We start from the raw sequence: 25,000 nt of genomic DNA on the forward strand, positions 1-25,000 counted from the left end.
CAGAATAGGACCTCTTTAAAATCACACAACCATGACCTTCAGTCTCCAATCTTACTAAATATCAATCTAATCTTCACCAAACTTGTAAACCTGACTTCATGCCACAAAGCCATCACATGTTCATCGACTCAAACACGTGTCCTGTGTTCGTAAGACTTCTAACGAGTCGTTTGAAGTTCGATCACTTCCAGCAAACCGTAGCTTCGTTCCTGCTTTCTCTTCCTCTTAATCCGCCCACTGAGAGCTTTGAAGGCTGAGTGAGTAATTGGAAGAGCTGCGGAGAGTCGGAGCGGCTATACAGTAGGTGAGGCTTCGGCACATTAATCTCTGTGTAATGAAGCGATGTAATCCCCCATAGAGAGGTACCGTAAACCTGCAGAGTGGTATTCTTCAGATCATGCACTCAGAAGGAAAAGTGTGTGTTCTGTGAGAGAGAGCTGACCTTTCCCTCACTGTTTCACTCGATAGCTATTAAATAAATGTACTGTGTCCAGTGAGAAAGAATCAATATTGATGCTCCACCTGTTCTGTCAATACTTACCGGGTTCTTACATTTACCACATCAGTGCTTAAACTCATGCTGGGAACATTTGAACTCATTGATCTAATAAGTGACACGTGAATTGGGCTCAGAGTAAAACCAATGTGTTAAAAGACAGATGTGAAATGGTGATTATTTGGTTTAAAGTAAAGAAATCCTGTGATAAATACAAGGGCGTTTGCTGAGTGCACACATACACCAAGGCTGTTTCCACAAAGAAACAGTGTGTGGGTGGGTGTGTGTGTGTGTGTGTGTGTGTGTGTGTGTGTGTGTGTGTGTGTGTGTGTGTGTGTGTGGGTGTGGGTGTGGGTGTGGGTGTGGGTGTGTGTGTGTGTGTGTGTGTGTGTGTGTGTGTGTCTTGTTGTTCACATCCACTCATTGAATTGGTTCATCCTTGGCCCAAAATACGAAATGTCTAAAGGAGATTTTGAAGCTGCGAGAGATTTTCTCACAATAAGAAACATTAAAGTGGAAAATGAAGAGATTTCAAGCTTGATCAGGTTTTGCTTGAAAAATGATTATAGAATTTCTTCTTAACCCTCCTATTGTCTTCATGTCCCCCCCCCCTTACTTTGGTGTTTACAGTCAAATTTGACCGGTCCTGTTTTAACTGCTATTACATTAACACAAAAACCATTAATCATCACCACATTTCATTTAACACCCTTTCCAACTGTAAATATGTATCAGACTACTGGTATACATGAAACACTGCAGTACATATACAAAGAACAGACACTGAACATGTGTTGCGTGTGCCAGGTGTGATCCATGTGGGGGGATGGTTACTAATTCCTTTTCTTTATGGCGGTCATGTTTGACCGGGAACACGGGTGTTTCAAAGTTGACTAAATCATCCAAAATTCAATGAAAGTGGTGATCAGCCATTGTATATGTTCAAATGTCTACTGTGAAGGATATCATAAAGCCTTAAAGCATCCATCCATCCATCTTCTCCCGCTTATCCGTGGTCGGGTCGCGGAGGTATCAGTTCCAGCAGAGAGCCCCAAACTTTCTTTTCCCTGGCCACATCAACCAGCTCTGACTGGGGGGATCCCAAGGCGCTCCCAGGCCAGCGAAGAGATATAATCCCTCCACCTGGTCCTAGGTCAACCCCTTGGTCTCCTCCCAGCTGGACGTGCCTGGAACACCTCCCTAGGGAGGCGCCCAGGTGGCATCCTAACTAGGTGCCCGAACCACCTCAACTGGCTCCTTTCGACGCGAAGGAGGAGCGGTTCAACTCCGAGTCCCTCCCGGATGACTGAACTTCTCACCTTATCCCTAAGGGAGACACCAGCCACCCTGCGGAGAAAACCCATCTCGGCCGCTTGTACCCGCGATCTCGTTCTTTCGGTCTCTACCCATCCTTCATGACCATAGGTGAGGGTAGGAACGAAAATGGCCCGGTAGACAGAGAGCTTTGCCTTCTGGCTCAGCTCCCTTTTCGTCACAACGGTGCGGTAAAGCGACTGCAGTACCGCTCCCGCTGCTCCGATTCTCCGACCCATCTCACGCTCCATTGTTCCCTCACTCGAGAACAAGACCCCAAGATACTTGAACTCCTTCACTTGGGGTAAGGACTCATTCCCTACTTGGAGTGGACAGTCCGTCGGTTTCCTGCTGAGAACCACGGCCTCAGATTTGGAGGTGCTGATCCTCATCCCAGCCGCTTCACACTCGGTTGCGAACCGATCCAGTGAGTGCTGAAGGTCGCAGACCGAGAAGCCATCAGAACCACATCTGCAAAAAGCAGTGGTGCAATCCTTAATCCACCGAACTGCAGACCCCCTCCCCACGACTACGCCTCGAAATCCTATCCATGTATATTACAAACAGGATTGGTGACAAAGCGCAGCCCTGGCGAAGGCCAACCCTCACCTGAAATGGGTCCGACTTACTGCCGAGGACCCGGACACAGCTCTCGCTTTGGGAGTACAGAGATTGGATGGCCCTGAGTAGAGACCCCCTCACCCCATACTCCTGCAACACCTCCCACAGTGACTCCCTGGGAACCCGGTCATACGCCTTCTCCAAGTCTACAAAACACATGTAGACTGGATAAGCGTACTCCCAGGCCCCCTCCAGGATCCTTGCGAGAGTAAAAAGCTGATCCGTCGTTCCACGACCAGGACGGAATCCGCATTGTTCCTCCTCAATCTGAGGTTCGACAATCGGCCTGACCCTCCTTTCGAGTACCTTAGAGTAAACTTTCCCCGGGGAGGCTGAGTAGTGTGATGCCTCTGTAATTGGCACACACCCTCTGATCCCCCTTTTTAAAAAGGGGAACCACCCCCCCGGTCTGCCACTCCTTCGGTACTGTTTCCGACTTCCACGCAACGTTGATGAGACGTGTCAACCATGACAGTCCCTCAACACCCAGAGCCTTCAGCATTTCCGGGCGGATCTCATCCACCCCCGGGGATTTGCCACTGTGGAGTTGTTTGACGACCTCAGTGACCTCCCCCCGGGAGATTGGTGTCGATCCCCCGTCATACTCCAGCTCTGCCTCTAACATAGAGGGCGGAGGCCTGAATGCAATCGAATGTAAAACAAAAAAGTTATGATTGATGAAAATAGTAAATTGGTCAGATTTGACCCAAAGACAACAGGAGGGTTAAATAGTTCATTGCACATTTATTGTGTTCTTTATAACCCTCTTTCAGTAGCCCTTACCTTTCAGATTTGTAAGGAATGAATTCAGAGATCCAAGTGTTCAATAACAGCTAGTCACATAAAGTGCCAAATGGCCCAAATGTTGCCTAATCTTACACTGAAATATGTAAGTAAATGACGGTACACAAAAGTTCAATGCCATCACAAACTATAGCTGATTTACACATGCCTTTTAACCCCAAGGGGATCTTAAAGATGGTCTAGATAGAATAATGTCATTACAATACAGTCGTCACTTTATTTCATCACTCGTACCCTACAAAAACAAGCCTTCAAAAAGCACCCAAACAACTTAGAAATGTGAAAAGAAGAAAAGTTCTCACGACCCTTTTATAGACGGTGTTTGCAGAGGAATTTCACTTCCTAATTTGCATAGTGGATGCAGTGAGATATACTTTGTGGGTTTCATCAAACAACACCCAAACCAGATAACAATCACAGCTACGCCCTGAAAGCATCCCCTGCTCTATGGTCTATATGTGGTTCTCACCTGGTCAGGCCTCGGCACCATCTTTTTCCTTAGTCAATAGATCGCGACACGAAATTTTGAACCACTCAAATCTATTCAACAAAAAAATGTGCTGTAATATATACGCTTTGCAGTATACAATATTAATTAAAGTGAAGTACAGTGCATATATCCCTTCACAGAACTAAAGAATGCTTTTAAAAAAGGTTTGATGAGATGATGGAATCAAAGCTGAACTATATAAAATAAAAAAGGCTCACATGCTGAAAACCAAACCCCAGCAGGGGGGTCTTGGGGGATTTTCCCCCAGGAGATTTTTAGAAATACTAACATAAACTATGCATTCTGGTACACTCTGAGAAGAAAATAAATAAATCTATTACTACCCAACATATTAATAATATTTGATGCCATTGTTTGTTTTTCACTTTGTTCTGACATCTTGCTGCTCCACACAGAGAGAAGAGTAAAGAGGAGAGAGTCTGTGAATTACTTTAAATTGTGGGTAAGGGTAGATAGCCCCCATTGTTCTGTGACCTGTCCGTCATCAAACCGGGGGTCATATTTCATTATGTGTTCATTTTTATCTGAAGTTGTACCCATGGATCTATAAAGAATAGTTCTACCGCAAAGTTATTCTCCGTCGGGACTTCCGGAAACAAATCTTGATTATGATTGGCCAGAAGACTCGAAAAAACATCAGCAAAGATATTTTATTGAGAAGATGATCACTACGTGACAGAAGTTTTCAAAACCGCTTATGGTCTCCGGTACTTCCAGTCCAACGCCTACTGCATGCACAGCGTTAGAAAATCGGGCCTTCAAAATAAAAACTTTTTTTTCACTCACACATCTGCGACCCACTCGAAACGGGTCCGCGAAATATATATATAACAAAAATTCACAAAATGAACATTATCCTGTACTGAAGAAGACTTGAAATGAGAGATAGCGACCATTACAAAATAAAAATATGCTGGTTTCACGTTTCAGGCCCGGAGTTTCCTGCTTGTGCTTTAGCTTAATAAGCCTATAGTTCAGCTAGCTAACATGCTAACAAAAACAATGCGAAATAGACACGTAAAAGTTATCTCGTTTACTCTAGTAACCAACTTAGTTTAGCTAGTCAGTATGTCATAATTTATTAGCTAAGGATACTGGTTCAGGGAGTTTCTGCAAGTATTTGTTCACAAACCAAAAATATATTATGACAATTCATCCAACAGTTGTCAAGACAGTTCACTCAAAACCACAAAATATGGCAAACAGGGGTTGCAAAAATCACTGTGAGTAAAATACAATTAAAGTTTCGAAGACCTCAATGTGGAAACATGTTCAATCTAAATATCTCTTCTGTTGTCGTATCATTTGGTAAAATACCTCTTACAAATATCTACTTTCCCATGCTGCTCTTACTTCATGGCATTGTGAAAACAGAAGTTAATCTACCATGAAGGGTGTGTGTGTGTGTGTGTGTGTGTGTGTGTGTGTGTGTGGGGGGGGGGGGGTGTGGGGGGGTGTGTGTGTGTGTGTGAGAAATTGGGACTGGGCGTTATTTTGAGGAAGCTGTGGTCAGATGTGAGTGGGGTGGAGAAATTGAGAAACTGATATTAAGAAAGAGACGAGAGAAAGAGATTAGTTCAGACTGGATGAGACGCGGCTCTGCAGGTAAACAACTATACTTTTAGATATTGGACATCAAGGTATTCACATTGTAAACATGCCGTGCTTAAGTATATGGGTATAGCAGTTTGAGGACTACATTTTATAAGAGTTGTAATTCAGTGTAGTTATTTGTAGCTAGCATGTTAGTCGGTGTATACAATCAAGAAGTAGAAACAAACCAGCTACTTTAATCTTGTAATTTCAAATAATACTGTAACTTTTGAGAGAGAGGAAATAACACATCTTCTACTGACTAATTAAAAAGCTGAATTCTTAAATATCACACGAGCAATGCTGCTAGCCTTTCTTGGTCTTGGTACGCTAATATTATTTAATGAGCTCTGTTGCATTGTTATTGTTAGCATCTATGCTATTACATGGCTGTAAACGAACATAATTGACTCATGTCCAGTTGATCACAGTTATAATACCTGTGGTTTCATAACTGTATTATTGTTAATCAGGCTGTTATAAATCACAGATTCTACTTATCCCTATGATGAATGCAATATGATGTGTACATAGCCCAGAGGGATAAGACATCCTAAAAGTCAACATTGGCTTGTTTTAACTTGTAACTTACGTACCTAACTTATACCAAGTCTTTTTGTTGCTAAAACATATCAAACCGTGCTTAAATGTACGCAATATTCGATCTTCTCCTATACCTATATAGAGGTTTTGTTGCCTTAAAAAATAACTCTTAGTGTGATACATGGCTTTCTAAACAAAAGCACCTATACGTACTGAACCCATACCAAGTCTTTTGTTGCTTGAACATATCCAAGTCTTTTAATGTACTTATTCTAACCCAGACCATGTAGTTCTGTTGTCTTAACGAAATAACTTTTCGTTACATCATAGGAACCGTTGAAGAATTCGCTTTTTGAAATCAAGCAGATTTTTTTAATCTGATCAACAATCTCAATGTCCCGCTCTTGTGAAACTGTATTTGAGAAGTGCATAAAGGCGTGTCCCGTTCCTCTTTTCACCACAAACACTGTGTCCTCTCACTTTCAACATGTTTCTTTCACAGTGCTCATTCTTCAAGACAGATGATGAAATGTCCAGCTGCCATTGATGCTCCTGCAACTCCCGAGTATGCTAACGGTACCTATGCTAACGGTGAAGCTAATCAGGAGAGAAACTGCACAAGAAGACCGACACATGTCCCAAATCACACCGCGGGGCCCAGACACCGCCCTCCCTCCATCTCCTTCCCTCGTTCTCATCAGAGACGATATTCTGCCGACTTCTGCAGGTGTTCCCCCTCCCCCGTTATCACTGTGAAGAAGAACTTAAAGGAGCCGGACCCCCCTCAGCGTGCTGTCTCCCTCCTCACACCCCAATCGGTGCCCCGTAATCCATCCAAACGCTACTCCTGCCCCCCATTTGCTGTTTTTAGCGTCAAAACTCGCCCTTTTGTTTCTTCGTCCTCATCCTCATCCCCCCCCTCCTCCAACTCGTCCTCCTGCTCCTCTCCTCCACCTGCTGTCCAGACTTCAGTCATCACTGGTCATGATCCATTAGGTTGGAAACTGCGTCCGAAATCGAGCTCCGCCTCCCCTCGTGCTAACAGGCTATCTCTGCAAATCCCATTCCCTGTCATTCATCGTGAAGTCCCTGCATCAAGCTCTCCATTAACTCCAGATCCATCTACTAGAACCAGACCTCCTGTGCAACCAAGACCAACACGGAGACGCCACTCCGATTCGTCCGCCTTCCTCAAGACATCTCACCCCTTCGTGACCCTGGAGGAGCTTCGTAACGTTCATCTTCACGCGGTTCTCGCTCGGGATGGGTCTGACGATGTGTTCAGTGACGGGGGCGAGGAAGAGAAGGGAGAGGAGGTGAAGGCAACGGGCAAAGAACCGCCACCTGTCCCAGAAAAAACTGTCACGGCGAGACAGATAGCACAGCTGATGGCTCGTTCACACCAACGTAAAGAAATCATTTACAGCAGAGTCATGAAGACCAAACGAGAGAATTCACACGAGACTGAGGACACAAGCAGAATGATGGTCCAAAAAAACGGTAAGTACTCGTGAAAATGTACTTGAATTAAAGACTAACACCTAAAAAAACTAAACTGTATCTTACCTTTAACAATGATCTGCTTAGAGAGGCATGTCAGCCTTTTAGCACAACGTTGCAACTGGCATCAGAAATCCCTTTGTTCGTGTTACAGTGAGGACATTTGAATTGGTGCAGCCTGAATGCTCCAAACACCGCTAAGCACTCAATAAAATCGCCCCATTGTTATGGATAATAATGGATGATTATGGATTATAATGATGATAATGGGAAAACACAGAAACAAGAACTACACATTATGGTGTACCTCTTTCAAAAACCAGTAAAACAGGTATTCTAGCAATTTAGCATTGCATCAGAAATCCTTAATTTGTCCAACTGTCATTTATCATATACTTTGTTCAAGCAAAGATGCAGCAGAGAAAAGTAAAGAAGTAGACTAACATTAGATACAAGAGGCAAGGATACTGTCTGTTCATTAAAAACGAATAGTATGGCGTGTGGCGCAGTGGGTTGTGCGTATGTGTTCGAATCAGGGGGTTCAAACCCCACTGCAGTCAGCATGTCGTTGTGTCCGTGAGACACTTCACCCCAAAGTGCTCCTGTGGTGATTTCCCACAGTTTTGAGTATGTAAAGTAACATGTGATGTATATAAGTAACAGCATTATACAAGTAGTGAAGTACCAGCTAGTAACATTTACAAATCAGAACAAAGTATATATTGGAAATACAATAAAAGACATTTGTAAGAGACATAATTGAAACTGAAAAACAAAGGGCTGGAATATCACGAGTTTAAATCCTGAGATTGGATCAAGCTCCAAAAGAACAGGAAACTACACTTCCCATAATGCAACACTACGCAATGTTATATGATACGACTGCAGTGGTACAATCAGAATAAGTCAAACTGTTCTCTTCACACAAACAGTAGATAATGTTTGTCACAAAACTGTCTTTAAAGGTCACAGAAGATGCTATTTTAGAGCCATGCAGTGCTTTGACCCCGATTAGCTTCTGATTGATTGATTTTACCCTCAAGGTTCTTTATTGTCAAACTAACATAGCTAGAGTAATTATGTCGTTGAAAATCTTAGGTCACAGGCTTCTCCAACAATGCAACACAATAATACAAATAAGCAGACTGTTATTAAAGTATATTATATAAAAGTAATACAAAAGAAAGATAGTTTGAAAAAAAGTGGAATAGTGCAATACGAGTCTATATACAAGTTATTAGATCATAGATAAATAATTACTAAGTAGCAGATGAATGTTATGAAATTGTTTCTCTCAGCTGAGAGTAAAGGCGTTACAGTTTCAGTCAATATTGAAATAACTTGCTGTGTTTCAGGAGATGATACCAGCTGCTCTGGGGTCAGATCCACGCCCCGATTCCCTGGATAATGAGACTACTAAGTATCAGAAACATGTGTACACATTACAGTATCATTTATATAATAACACTTTATATTAAGGTACACATGTTCACCATCAACTAGTTGTTCATTAACATGTATATTAGCAGTATATTGACTCTTTATTAGTCATTATTAAACACTTAATAATGCATTATTCTACATGACCATATTCTACAAGTACTACATTAAGAGTTTGTCGTCAATAACCCTCTAATCAGTGCTTATTCATTGTAAGTAAGGACGTTGCTGTACATGAGTTGGGGTCTTAATATGCTCAATATGGGTCTAATATGCTCTCATAATAACACCTAACACATATGGTCTATTCTTATGACATGAAACTACAAGTATTAATTGTGTCAAAATAACTTAAAATGACGTATTTCTAACTCGGAATATGTTCCTTATTTTAAAGTGAAGTCTTGTTCATAACCAATAAGCTCGTGAGTTTGACCTCATACTAGTTGATGGTGAATATGTGCAACTTAATCCAAAGTGTTACTAAGTTTTTATACTTAAATATCTCAAATGTCTACGGCTAAAGAGACAGAGCATCAGTATTGATCCTCTCCTCAATACTTTCCTGTTGAACATTTGCTGTAAATATCCGGCTTGTTTTGCAGACTTTGCAAGTTTTTACATTTTGACCTGACTAATGAGAATAGGTTCAGACAGACTAATGTGTGTTTTGAGCTTTAATGCATGTAAATATGTTTCAAAGAGATACTGTCGCCATCACATTTCAATGTAATATATAGAATACATTTCTTCAGTCTTTTTGGAGCTACATTAATGAATGTAAATATGTTTCTAGGAGACAATGTCTTCATAGCATTTAAGTAGGAGTGTACCTTTAATATGAATATGTGCCAAATGAATTCCAAATAGAGCTTTTACTCCTTATAGAATATATAGAATACACTTTTTGAGTCTGTCTTGAGCTATACATGTCATTCTTTGTGATTTGTTATTGATGATTAGCCTTTTAATAGATGATCAAAGCCTTGCAATGCCAGGAGCCATGTGAGGGCTGAAGCTCTTTGTATAAAGTTTCTGAAGAATTCATTCATTCGTCTTTTGCTCGGTTTATCAGAAATTCTCATGGTCTGATGTTATGATCACACACACACACACACACACACACACACACACACACACACACACACACACACACACACACACACACACACACACACACACACACACACACACACACACACACACACACACACACACACACACACACACACACACACACACACACACACACACACACACACACACACACACACACACACACACACACACACACAGAGAAACCCAACGTCCACACCACACCACACACACACCCACACAGAAACCCCCCACACACACACACACACAGAAACCCCCCCCACACACACACACAGAAACCCCCCCCACACACACACACACACACACACACACACACACACACACACACACACACACACACACACACACACACACACACACACACACACACACACACACACACACACACACACACACACACACACACACACACACACACACACACACACACACACACACCCCCAAACTGAAACCACACACACACACACACACACACACACACACACACACACACACACACACACACACAGAAACCCAACGTCCACACCACACCACACACACACCCACACTGAAACCCAACATCCACACCACACACACACAGAAACCCCCCACACACACACACACACACACACACAGTGCAGCAGCTATCAAACTCAGAATAGTGTGCAGACTTCACACAGGTACACGGAGCTTATCAGGAAGGAACAGCTGCTCACAGGAAATCAGCGGACAAACAGCAAAACACAGAACTATGTTATCACTGTGGAAATACCAAAACAATATCAGTCTCACAGCCAAAAACCCCTCGCCACAACACGAGTGTTTTTACAGCAGCAACACCGGGGGGAAATATGCAATCAGGAGAAGTGAAAGGGTCCAAAAAAAAGAATCCAGAAAAGCAGCCAAATTCAAACACTTTTTTAATTTGTGTGCCTTCACAGGTTTGCAGACACATTGCAGAAATAAAAATAGCCTAATATTAAGGATTTATGTATTTTAATTCCATTTGGATAACATAGTTCTGAAATAAAACGACTAATAATCTTGTGTTTTGATGACACAATAACCAGGTTTATATATATATAGGTTTATATATTTAAAAAAGTCTGGTTATGAGTCAATAACGACACGCATGTTGAAATAGAAACATATTAAATACTAAACTAATATTTCAATGGTTTCAAAGGAGCTCTGGTTTTTCTAATCATTAAAGAGATACTTGAGTGAGTTCTTTTTTATTATCTAGGCCGGGTAGAGATAATATTATTATCTCTTTTTCATGATTATGCTGAGGTTTTTTATTTGTAATTTGAGCCTGAAAAGTAATCACCGGCATGAGGATGATATGAGTTAAAAAAAAAAGAAGAAATCTCAACTCAAGGTCCAATTTTTCAGATCTTTAAACTGAATCTGGGACAGGATGTAAATTCAACTTTATTAAACTTTGCCTGCAGTTTCATAATAACATTTTAAAATATGTGAAATATCTGGTCATATATTTCAGCAGCAGATATGGAATCTAAATCTATAAGAGTGTAAGTTATACACACACACACACACACACACACACACACACACACACACACACACACACACACACACACACACACACACACACACACACACACACACACACACACACACACACACACACACACACACACACACACACACACACACACACACACACACACACACACACACACACACACACACACACACACACACACACACACACACACACACACACATTTCTTCTGCTGTAAATGTCCTGAACTTGCAACAGCCTAAAAAAGGTGGTGCAGGTGGAGCTTCCACATCAATCAATCACATTGCATATATATATATATATATATATATATATATATATAATAAGGTTACATCACTTAAATGGGGGGTGAGAAACACAGGGATTTTAGCCTTTGCAGACCATTTACATGCACACAAACCCATAGAACACACTACAGGAAATGGAAAACCCCAAAAATCAGAATAGGGCTTCTTTAAATATGTTCCCAGTCCTTTCTAAACAGTGGGTTCGTTGAAGGAATCAGGAAAGAACACGTTGGTTTTGTTCAGCAAACAACAGCAGAGTATTTGAAGACGTCTTAGTGGTTTTGATTTGGATCCACCTGAGCTTAAAGGACATGTTCCCACCCGGGGAAATAGAGTGAGCTGCGGGATCAAACGCTGGAATGAATAAGCTCTCTCTCCGACTGATTAATAAGTAAAGCTTGAAGGGTGAATCCTCAGGAGGATACATGAGACGCAGATGAAAAGGCAGAAGAAGAGAAGAAGAAGAACATATATTTTCCTCATCAGAGCAAGCCAGAAGAGACACCCACTGGTTAGTCTCTCTCAGTGTGTGTGTGTGTGTGTGTGTGTGTGTGTGTGTGTGTGTGTCAGGTTGTGTGACAAGCTCCTGTGGAGTGTGTTTTTTTTCATTGAAGTGTATTAAAGTGTCCAAATAAGTGCAATGCATGTTTGTGAATTTGCATATTCACGTGTTACAGGTCCCACTGAAAGCACGCTACATTTAGCTCCAGATCATTATATCAGACTTCAGTTACATAAACATCCCTCCAGAGAAACATCTGAAGCCTCAGGCTAGAAACCGTACACATGTTGACTGCTCAAAGGGCCTTAGTATGCTTTCCTGTATGTGTCCAATAGAGAGGCGAAGTCCCTCCCTTTCCGGTGGACCTCCTATTGAAGTCAATATCGAGAGAGACATTATTTTTCGATACCGTTTGAATTGTGCCACGAATTACACATATGATGTTTGTCAATTTAAAAGATAATTTTGCAAGTCAAGAAAGAAAAGGTTTGCCGGAAAACTGTGAAGTAACCGCTGAATGAACTACACCTCTGGTCTCGCACAACACACGTCACCAACACCAAGACGGCCGTCACGTTAGCACATTCACCTCTTTCTTTCAGAATGAGGCGAAACCATAGACTGTATATATAAATGGACGTAGGGTCCGTGACGTCACCCATAGGATTCTGCAGAGTTGCCGAGAAGCCCTTAGTAGGCGGAGTCGGCCACTAACGGCTCGACAGTGACGTCAGAGTTCAACTCCCGCCTTCTCCAGCCTGCTCCAAATAAGGGCAAAGAGGCGGAGCCGAGGCGGGACCTGCTGCCACCGAGCTGGAAGTTCCAGAGCTAGCTGAAGCTACCAAGCTAAGCTAACATGCTCCCCATCTGTCTGCACACTGCCGTGGCATTTTATGTTTCTAAGGTAAGCGGACATGAAACTATTCAGCAAAACTATAAATAATAATCTAAGTTATTGAGTTTTTAGCATAATACTTCAGAATCTTAAAATCCCTTAACGTTTGTATGCAATTGTGCTAAATTCAACACTGGAATCAAGCCAACATTAATATGTTTGCATGACATTAGTTATTTATATTTTGATATCACTTAATTATACGTTTAATACATTTAAGTCAAGCTAAGTTACATGTGATGGTAGCTAGTTAGTGCTCTTACCTGTGAGGCCTCCTCCAAACAGCATAATAACCAGACTGTCATTAAAACTAAGTACCAGTTCTAGATCCTTGACTTTAGACAAACAATTCAAAAGACAACATGTATTTAAAGACCAATCTTTATTTGAATGTGCCTTTTAACCTGATATATTAGTTATACAGTAATAGTATTGACAATCTAAAAAAACTGAGCAACTCAACAGTCAACTTTATGTTTCTTATTGTCTAAAGGATTTAAAAAAACGCATTCATGCACCGTCTGTTTCAACCGCAGAGCGAGTCACAATAGTCCGATATACAAGCATGAAGAACAAACAAAGCTGAACAGGCAGAGTGCCTCTAGCTTCACGGAGCAGCTAGCAGAGAGACAAGAAGCTAGCAGCAGCAGTCACTTCAATGTGACCACGCCCTAATTTATGCAAAAACTTTAAGACCTAATATGAATAAAAGGGTCGTGTTGGAAAACAATTCACTCACAGATCCATATCCATGAAGGTGGAATCTAACTATAATCATAATAATGTTTACTGCATCCATGGGTAGAAACATGTTTTTTCGGCTGTAAAGTTGGGCACTTTATGGGGGTCTATGGAAATTGCTCCTTTCTGCAGTCAGTCCCTATTGGCCAATATATGAACTGCAGTGTGTGCCACTTCCGTATTGGCGTCCCGGCTCTTCCCCAGAGTTTGACGCTTGGTGAAACGTATTACACGAGGAGAAAATCATTGCACGTCTGGGCATGTTGAGAGCTGCTATTACACAAAAGGGGAGTCTGTTCCGTGAGAGCCAGCATGCGGACCGGCTGTACAAGGTTTCGGTAAACGAGTTCTTATGACATCACTTACGCGACTGGATTCGTGGTCTTTCTAGTTGCATATTTTCATAGTCTTATATTTCAACAGTTCTACGACTAACTGTGATTTTCTGGACATGGAAATTCTTTTTTTTAAATGGACAAACATCATATGTGTAATTCATGGCACAATTCAAACGGGATCAAAACATAATTTCTGTCTCGCCATTGACTTCAATACATATTTTTTCCGCGTGTTGAGAGCCCGTCTGTACAAGGTTTCGGTGAGTGTTCAACGAGTGTAATGTGTATACGTTAATGTCAGCTAGCTAACATTAGCCAACAAGGTACACTCCTGTGTTTTGTTTTAGCAACTAGTTTTCTCGTTAAGAACTGCGTGACCGCTGTGTATGCTGTGGATAACATTAGTGTTGGCAAGTGTAAGAAATTAAAATCAATGTTGATGTGGCGTAAATTAAATATAGGGTTTTAATTTAAATCACTTTTATTAACACTTTTATTCTGAAAATTCTTCATTTCCGGTTAGCATTAGCATGTGGCGAAATGCTACGTTTTCAAACCGTGAATTGAAGGTGAAATGACATGTGATGTTTGTACCCTAAACACACTGGGGATAACACTCATGTATTGACGCTGAAATCACGTTTATTAGGGAATGTTTAAATAACCACAGACACCAGAATGATGTAATTTAGCAACAGAAAAAGGCAGGAATTGCATTGGACCCGCCCCCAGAGGACGCCGGCCAATAGGAGAAGACCTCGGATGACCACAGGAAGAGCAAGCCAATAATCGATCTCTTCCTCTCCCTGAACTCGGCTGACCGGACGCATGGGGAGAGAGCCTCCACTCGCAAATTTCATTTGTACACCACCGCATCTTTTGTGTAATTAAATGCTGTTAACTTTTATAAGCTTCCCTTGACTCTTTTCAGTCTGTCCTGCTCTCAGGGTTCAAGACTTGCTAACACAAGGACAAGGTACACTCCCGTGTTTTGTTTTAATGCTCTTACATTCTTGCATAAAGAGAGGTTTGCATTACATCGTGAGACCAGTGATGCAGGAGCAGCATAAATGCAACAGATGAAATAAATCTCCGCTGTTCATATTTGCACATAATTGTCCTCCGCAGTGTGTGTTGACGTCTCCTCTCTAAACATCGTGGCCGTGTGCCAGCTGAGCAAGACATTGATTTTTACTCTACTTGTTGTGGGAATCTTTTTGAACAACAAAGCCTCCCTGTGGTCAGGAGGCTTTCAGCGATTTCATGATTTATTGATTTTTCTCTGTGGCCTCTTCCAGGTCAATAGCAATAAAATCCCCCAGAGTGTGTGTGTGTGTGTGTGTGTGTGAGTGTGAGTGTGAGTGTGTGTGTGTGTGTGTGTGTGTCTGTCTGTGTGTGTGTGTGTGTGTGGCATGCAAGTAAGTGCACATCTTGAGTATAACCAATGCTGCAGCAGCTGGAAAGCCTGATTGCAAAGGGATTAAAAGGCTCCTGAGACATTAAACATCTATATACATGCATGCATTAATACACAGAATAGTTTTACAGATGAATAATGCAAGCAATGAGGAACAAAACACATTATTCTTTTGGAAATGACAGTTGGAATTGGAAACGCTGGTGATTACCTCTTTATTTTTAACTTAATTTGAATCTGACTTTGAGGAGAGAGACAATCAAGAACCAATCAGAAATGTTATACATTATGGAGAATGCATTTATTACTGGCTAGCAGGACAAATATAAATACATTAATAAAATAAAATATATTTTTGGTTAAACTCACTTTTATTAAATAGCTTTTGTGTGTTTTATTGCATGTTGTCATTATTCATTCATGTATTATTATTATTTTAATGTGTTTAATTAAGATTATATTATTAATGTATTTATACATTTTTTGAATTTTTTATTATCATTATTTTAATAATCAATTTAATGTGTTATTATTATTACAGGGAAAACAACTGGCAAAAATACAGAAAAGGTTCGTAAATCATGACGGCTGATAGGCCGCGCGAGCCCAGTCACTGCAACTCGCATAATTGATATCGTTACGATCAATTTAGTCACTCGCGAAGTGAGCGATAACCAAGCAAAACCCACAAACAGGGAAGACGAGGGGCATTGAAAGTGGCCTAAATCATGACAGTAGCCTACAGCGACGACAGTGAGGTCGGCGAACGCCGTTAAGCACGATATTGCTATAACTCCTGTGTAAATGGTAAAAAAGTGTTCAAATTTCTCATGTCAGTTTTGAGATTTCGTCAAATATCGTTGCTATGGTAACACAATGCTCGCCGTGAAACACGATTTTCTCATAACTCCATACAGTTAACATCGCTCCAAACGGCATAAAACTTCACAGGTTTGATGACGATGCAGCCCTCAACACATCTAAGCATATTATGGGGTGTCATCAAATGCCGTTGCCAGGGCGACATATCACCCGCCATCAAACACAATGTTTGTGTCACTGCTGTAACTCAAAGACATCGACATGTCCGATCGGCCTGAAACTTCCCACGTTTGCCGACGGCCGAGTCCTCGAGACACCTAGACACACACGTCGACGTGCGGACAACAGCCTGCGGAGCGTCGAAGACCCGCTCAACGCTGCTTGCAGCTTTAATTTTTATTATTATTATTATATTTAATGTATTTATTATAATTTGTAGAATTAATTTAATGTATTAAATATTATCATTATTTTTTTTTTATTATTTTGCCCATATTTTAATGTCATGAAGGAAACACAGAGTCTACTGAGAGTGCTGAGGCAACCAAATGCAAACCTCTCATAGCTCAACCTGAGAGTCAGCAGAAGATAGATATAAAGTCATAGAGAGATATCAGCTCTGTTTGAAGTCATGTGACAGATGGTGTGTGTGTGTGTGTGTGTGTGTGTGTGTGTGTGTGTGTGTGTGTGTGTGTGTGTGTGTGTGCGTGCGTGCGGAGAGCAGAGAGAAACAAAGAGACAGTGAGATATGGAGACACTCAGTGACTGCAGCCTTCACCCTGAGGAGCTGCTGGTAATGGGTTCACACTGAGAGACTGCAGGAGGCTTTAATACATGGGCCGTTACATTAAGTCCGCGGATTGGTCTTCCTCACACACTCAATCTTTTCTCAGCTGCAGCTCTGCCGATTTCTCCTCCCTGAGACGGCGGGACGCGGCGAGGCTGTGAGTCGGTGTGTGAGCACACACACAAACTCCCAGCCAGGCTGCGGGTGTGTGTGTGTTCGGGCTGGGTTTCGCTGTCTCGCAGACGGCCACTGGGCTCACAGGGAGGGGGGGGGCAGGAGCTCCAACAAGCCGTGTAGGACAGAGAGTGAATACACATACTATACAGAGATGCTGGATGAGAAACCAATGTGAGTTTGGAACATTGAACAATTTAAATCTATTCTAGTAGACCTCAACAAAGGAACTATGATCAGTGGAAATGGCCATGACATGGGACCTTTAACACAAACCTAAAAACACTAGGGTTAAATGCAGGGTTTTGCTTTATTTGAAATCTCTACTATCATAATGTCAGCTTTGGCTACCTTTAAGACACACTATTGTATCTGAAATTACGTCAGATATTTTACTAATTCATTGCATGTCCGAGGAATATTTAAAAACGTTATCCTATCAGTTAACTAGTTTGCTGTGGAGTAAATTAAAGGGGACCTATCATGCAAAATGCACTTGTGTACGTCTTTTCTACATGAACATGTGTCCCCTTTGTTCCAGGGAACTCACCAAGTGTCAGAAAACACAACCCTCTCTATTTCCCTCCATACCCAAATCTCTTAAAAAAGGGGCTGCAACGGATCTGATACAGACTGATCCAGATTTGAACACTTCTATGATGTCACAGAAGTGGCGCTACGGCTATTGGGCCAACTCCACCAATCAGGAGGAGACAGCCACGGACATTGCCGTTGGAAAGCGCTGGAGACGCTGTAGTACATATGCCAGGCCTGTAGATGGTGCTGTTCTCACAGAATCAGCCCATGATGCAAAGACAGTGTTGAATTGAGAGAAATGAGGAATGGCTAAAATGCATGATCTGTTTGGTATTTTGAAAAATGAAAAGTATAAATATGCCTTAGGTATGGTCCTACACTATATTATTCAAATATAGCATGATAGGTCCACTTTAAAGTATATTTACCTTTACGGGTATAAAGGTAGCATTTCGTTGAAATACCAAGTCAATGACAAGTATCCCTAAAACTGTGATTAGGTAGAGAAGTTGTTTGATGTGTGGGGAGTTGATTATATCACAAATGCACAACATGTTTGGCTTTTGGAAAGGTGTGTAACGCTTCACACACTGATGATATGTGCTGGTGGGTGGAGAACAGCACAACAGGCAGCACATCTTGAAACCAGAACTTCAGCGCTCTGCTGATTGTTGCTCTGCTGCAGCACCTGATAAGACATTCAATAAATCAATCAGGTGAAACCAAGCATCACAGGAGGAAGCACCAAACACAATTTACTAAAAAAAAGTGTGTGTGCACCTTCCATAATCTACGGATGAGTGTCTCAGATCCTGCAGTCGGGTTGTTAGTAGAATTGATTACCATTAACAAGCTCTAATTGCTTTTAAATGTGTGTGCTCTGTCACCTCGACTGACTGACTGACTGAGAGTGTCTCTCTCTCTCTCTCTCTCTCTCTCTCTCTCTCTCTCTCTCTCTCTCTCTCTCTCTCTCTCTCTCTCTCTCTCTCTCTCTCTCTCTCTCTCTCTCTCTCTCTCTCTCTCTCTCTCTCTCTCTCTCTCTCTCTCTCTCTCTCTCTCTCTCTCTCTCTCTCAACTGGAGGCAACGCTGCAACACACACACACACACACACACACACACACACACACACACACACACACACACACACACACACACACACACACACACACACACACACACACACACACACACACACACACACACACACACACACACACACACACACACACACACACACACACACACACACACACACACACACACACACACACACACACACACACACACACACACACACACACACACACACACACACACACACACACACACACACACACAGAACTCTGTTGTGATTGAATCAAAGCAGAGACTGTACCTGGAGATGGTCGATACATTCCAGCAGGACTTTAGTTCAGAGGAGAGACACACTGTGAGAACAAAGACGGAAAGTGAGCTCTTATCCAATCATGTGTTGCCACTGTGGTCATTGGGACTCACTCAACTCATCATTTACCATCCTAGCTCTGCAAGGTCCACTTTTATATTCTGCGGCATATTCAGAGGAAAAGAGAGCACTATTTAAACTAATGCTTTGTTCAGCTAAAGGGAACGTGTTCCACTTCCAAAGGTGTCATTTAGTCTGGGGACATAAACCCACCACTTATACAAATGGAAGATTTTGTCCCGAACACTTTTTTTGCTAAATAGCATGCACCAAGAAACGAAATAATGACGCTTTGAGAAAAGATCTGTCTGCACACTAAGACAGCAAACCATTTGAATAGAGGAGAAACAAGTGTTATTTGTCTTAAACATAAACCACAACAGGAAAGAAACGTAACTTTGTGACTTAAATGACGAAAGAAATGCACCGATAAGTACTTTTTAACACATGTAAGTTCTCCATACTCACTGATGCAATTGATGCTTATACCAAAGATACCTCATATATATCCTTATTATAACCCAAACCATAATCAAACCATCATTACCTAAACCTAAACAAGTAGTTTTGTATCAATTTACCAAGTTATCCTGTCCAACTGTCCTGGGCCTTGAATATCTCTCTGTCTGCTTTGCAATGGAAGTCCGTTTGGAGGTCAGCTGTGTTCTCTTCTAAATGTGTAAGATTCAGGATCATACAGTTCAAAATTCTCAATAGAGCTTACATCACCCCTGTTACAAAATCCAAGATGGACAATAAACACAGAGACTTATGCTGGCATGAATGTGGCAAGCGAGGTACATTGTTGCACCTACTCTGGGAATGCCCAGCGGTAAAAAAACTTTGGTCAGAAGTAATATCCTTATTGTCTGAATCTTTAAAAGTTAGTTTCCCTACATGTCCCATTGCATGTCTACTGGGTCTCAAGCCAGATGGCAATGTTGCAAGGACTACCGATCGGCTCTGGACATTGGGCTGTTTAGCCACAAAAAGACTCATCCTATTAAACTGGAAGGAACGCAAACCAGCCTGCTTTACTAGGGACTCGTGGCTGAGGGAGTATCTGGACCTACTGAACATGGAGCGTGCAGCTTCTCTGCTGGGGGATTTGGAGGGGAGACAGGAGGATTGCGGTTCACTGTCCGCAGCTCTCCTAGCTAACCCTGTGAATATGGCATCTCCTTTGTAATGTATAATGTATTGTGTATGTAATGTGCTGTGTATGTCACAATCAGCTGTCTTGGGAAGTCATCCTTGCATCCACCCCTCCCTCGTTATGTTTTGTTTAGTTGTTACATGTTTTGATGTACGGTTTGTTTTCTGGAAAAAAAAAAAAAAAAAAAAAAAAGTAATGAAACTACGAATAAAGGAAATCAAATTAGAATTTAAAAAAAAAAAAAATTCACCAAGTTATCCACCTGTTTTAATGCAATTTATAGTAACTGATCTTCAATAACTGGCTAATATTTCATTGTAATCGGACAAAATAGCTGCTAATTATTACAGAAAACACTTTTTGGGGGTTGAAAGTTGAGGAGAAAGCAGTTATTTCAGGTCAGAGAGGGGGAGAAGTGGCCGTCAGACTGTCAGAGAGTGTGTTTGTTCTTACCCGGATGTTGTCGAAGGATGCTTTGTTGGTAACGTCATAGAGAAGAAGCAGAGCTGAGGAGAGAGAGGAAGAGAAATCATTCAAAAATGGATACGACTATTTTGTCATTGGCTGCCGAATCACAGATCAGTTCGTCCACCGAACAGTGGGAAGAGAGAGTGTAAATAACACGGGGAGAGGAGAACAGAATGGAGAACGTGACGGGAACGTGGTTGGAGGTCGAGATGAATCATAACATGACGATCAGCTGTGTTACATGGATGTGTCAGACAACCCAAATGACTCAATCATTCCAGCATCTTCTGATCTGACGGAGCAAAGATGGACGCCAAGGTGACGTGGTCTAAGTTCTGCAGAGGTCGTAGTCAAGCATCTGAAAGCATCCTGTCTCCTTCCAGCTGTCAGCATCCATTTCTATTAACTGTTACTTTAACCTGCCCCAAAAACTACTGGTTGTACCTTGTGGTGTTTGGGCAAATGCTGTTTAAAAGCTGCACTTTCTCACAGGACGTAAAGAGTTTGCTACAGACGGACACAATGTGGTTACAAAACAGGATATACAAAAAGAGACTACGGCTGCAGGATTTGGAACAAACAACTAATTGTGATTTTGACATTTTGATGACATTGCTATTTTCTATTTCTATTATTCGAGTGAATATGCGCCAACCGTGCACGCAGCCTGTTGCAGTTTCTCCTGCCAGATTTGTCAACTTCCACCTTTCATATTTGATCTTACTTGCTGTGTTTTTGTTATAACTTCTTAACTTAACAGAATGTGTCCTTTCAAAACGTACTTGCAGAGAGATTTGTTTTCAGTCTTTCAGTCTTAGTTTTAAAGCAAACTTGGACGAGAGGTCCTTCTTATATTTATCATTGATGTACTAATGCTAATAACGGTTTTGGAAGACACTAATAAACCGTTTTTTAAACATGTGTGGCCGATTTGGATCCACGACTAATTTACATCGTAAGACTTACATATCATGTGTCTTTAAACGCAGAATTACAATCCATTCTCTGTCCCAACTAAACCATTCCTGGCTGAGAACTGGGCCACAAAGCAGCAAAGGGTGCATGTTAATGAGTTGAATCAGTCTTAATCCCATTATGTCCCGCAGTTTGACCTTTAAAGAAACAAACAAATGGCACCACAGGAATACAACATCCATCCAAGCATTCATTTGTTAGAGATGTGTTTCAGTAATTGGTTCAACAAGAGCTTTTGGATTCGACACAAGAGAAAAGCTGCTGCAAAGTGCTGAGCTCCGCTGTTTACCACAGAATGAATGATGCACCTGAATCCTGATCACCTCCAACGGCACCTCTGCTGTCAGGCCGGATACAATCACCTCAGGTGTTTCAGGGCAGGAGCTGGAGGGCGTGCATTATAACGCTCAGACGGAAAAGTCATTACACCTACGAGAGAAATCGTCTCAAATGTTCTCATCTGGATCTACTTTCACTTGCAATAATTAGCCTCAGTTTATTACCTCCTCCTGCGTAATGCCTCCAGCCAGCTTCTGCTTTACATAAATCCTCCTAATTGTTCCACACCCCCTGAACACATACACCGCCTATTCCCCGTCCCTCCAGCCATGGCTACTTGCTCAATATCTTTTGGATTAAGCCCCTTTATTTGTTTATTCCAGCCAGACAAGTGCGTGAAGGGTGTTTAATGAGTTGTAATCACCGCGAGCACTGTCGGGCTGGGAAAACACTGAGAAAATTAGGAGATTTAGAGGAAAAAAAGAGACAGAAGGAGAGAGAGATGACCTGCTCCTCCAGTGAATTACCTCTTGTGTGTTTATCAGCCACCAGGAGTCGCTTTTTCACCCTCTGCTAATCCAATTACACTCCGGCGTAAAGAGTTGGGAACGTGGTTGGAGGTCTCTTTCATAACTTTATATGTAACACATGTTAACGGCGTCAATAGCCACTTTAATGATACTAATGGACGGTAGTCCCGGATGTCGCCATGAAGGATTTTCAGAATAAAACCTTGGTATTGAGAACTTCCGGTTTTTTTCAGAATAAAATAGCATTTAAACCATAGACTGTATGTTCTAACTAAATTATGCCATAAAACATTGATTTTAATGTCTAACAATATACAAGACACTAGGGCTGGAGGATTTGGAACAAACAACTAATTGTGATTTTGCCATTTTCTATTTATTTTTATTCTAGTGCATAAGCGCCAACCGTGCATGCAGCCTTTTGCAGTTTCTCCTGCTAGACTTGTACTATTTTCAACTTGAACCGTTCTCATTTGATCTTACTGCTTGTTTGTCTGTTAATAACTTCTATTAGTAACCTATTAAGCTGTGTCCTCTCTAAGCTTTCTTGTAGAGAGAGATTTTGTTTTAGTCACCGTAGCTGCCTTGTAGCTACCAGGTAGAAGCTAATCGCGCTAAAGCTGGCGAGTTGGTTGGAACAATGGCTACTCCCACTGAAATCTCGAGAAGTAAACATGTAACAAGTATTTACCATGAGCCTGAGTCTTCATCATGTCTTCATCATGTCTTGTGTATTGTTTGTTGGATATGGCACTAGTCCAAACTGTGATTTTGACAACATTTAGATTTTTTTTTTGCAGCCCAAGAAGGCAGAAATATGTCTCAAAGATGGAGGAAGTCATTTTAAAGGGCAGAGGAAGAGACAGATAAATGAAAGGTGGTGACAGTGAGTAAAATAAAGAGACAGAAAGGTGGGTAAGATGAACCGAGGCTGACATATTGATGGATCCACCTATAACCTCTGCAGGAAACTATGACGATAAGAAGACAAATATGCTAATTAGATAGCCTGATGGAGAATATAAAGTGCTTCCTCTAGCTCTTTGTAATAATGGCTTTCCTGAGAAGTTGAAGTTGCACACTGCGCTGATGGTTATTCAGCTATTACACTGGCTGAAAGGTTTTTTTATTAAATGCATCTTACTGCATCGTCTGCTAACTGAAAGAAACACTGAAACAAAGGAGAAACACTTAAATGAACTGTCCTGAAAATAAAATATGTGTTTTCCAGAGGACGCAACACATTGTGGTCGAGCAGCAACAATGTCTGTTCTCTGAGGCAGAAGCAAAGGGCAGAGTATTATTAAGAATTAACTAAAGTTCAAACAGATTACCGTCTGCAGTCTGCTCCGAACGGCTAGACCTGAAGACCGGACAAAAAAGCCTGATGTGATGAAATATTCATTCAAATAACAGGGTTGAAATTGTTTGTACAAATGGAAAGTAAACAGAAATGTTTGTGTTCAGAACGACAAAAGATAGAAGTTTAAAGAGTCCTCTCCTGCTGATGTTCAGGTGTATATCAGTTTGTAGTGTCTCTACTTTAAAGAGTCCTCTCCTGCTGATGTTCAGGTGTATATCAGTATGTAGTGTCTCTACTTTAAAGAGTCCTCTCCTGCTGATGTTCAGGTGTATATCAGTATGTAGTGTCTCTACTTTAAAGAGTCCTCTCCTGCTGATGTTCAGGTGTATATCAGTATGTAGTGTCTCTACTTTAAAGAGTCCTCTCCTGCTGATGTTGAGGTGTATATCAGTGTGTAGTGTCTCTACTTTAAAGAGTCCTCTGCTGCTGATGTTCAGGTCAGTATGTAGTGTTTCTACTTTAAAGAGTCCTCTCCTGCTGATGTTCAGGTGTATACCAGTATGTAGTGTCTCTACTTTAAAGAGTCCTCTCCTGCTGATGTTCAGGTGTATATCAGTATGTAGCGTCTCTACTTTAAAGAGTCCTCTCCTGCTGATGTTCAGGTGTATATCAGTGTGTAGTGTATCTACTTTAAAGAGTCTTCTCCTGCTGATGTTCAGGTGTATATCAGTATGTAGTGTCTCTACTTTAAAGAGTCCTCTCCTGCTGATGTTCAGGTGTATATCAGTATGTAGTGTCTCTACTTTAAAGAGTCCTCTCCTGCTGATGTTCAGGTGTATATCAGCATGTAGTGTCTCTACTTTAAAGAGTCCTCTCCT

The 25,000-nt window shown here is 41.5% G+C and overlaps 2 protein-coding genes across 2 annotated transcripts in view; one reads left to right on the forward strand and one right to left on the reverse strand.

The window, feature by feature from the left end:
• Positions 1–25,000, reverse strand: part of rab26 (RAB26, member RAS oncogene family) — a 53,123-nt gene that overhangs the window by 14,317 nt on the left and 13,806 nt on the right. Inside the window, exon 3 of the mRNA XM_079659668.1 lies at positions 21,021–21,073. Within this exon, the coding sequence (XP_079515794.1) occupies positions 21,021–21,073 (53 nt within the window). The remainder of the gene's footprint in view (positions 1–21,020; positions 21,074–25,000) is intronic.
• On the forward strand, positions 5,236–9,869 carry LOC307024665 (uncharacterized protein). Its single transcript, XM_079658988.1, has 3 exons — positions 5,236–5,351; positions 6,385–7,382; positions 8,738–9,869. The coding sequence occupies exons 2-3, from the start codon at positions 6,404–6,406 to the stop codon at positions 8,788–8,790; spliced, it is 1,032 nt and encodes a 343-aa protein (XP_079515114.1). The 5' UTR covers positions 5,236–5,351; positions 6,385–6,403; the 3' UTR covers positions 8,791–9,869.

Source organism: Notothenia rossii (genome assembly GCF_949606895.1).
Source record: "Notothenia rossii genome assembly, chromosome: 11".
NCBI lineage: Eukaryota > Metazoa > Chordata > Actinopteri > Perciformes > Nototheniidae > Notothenia > Notothenia rossii.

Coding starts and splice junctions, on each gene's coding strand:
- LOC307024665 (XM_079658988.1), top strand. CDS start 6,404: ATGATGAAATGTCCAGCTGCCATTGATGCTCCTGCAACTCCCGAGTAT. Junction 7,383..8,737: donor AATGATGGTCCAAAAAAACG/GTAAGTACTCGT, acceptor GCTGTGTTTCAG/GAGATGATACCAGCTGCTCT.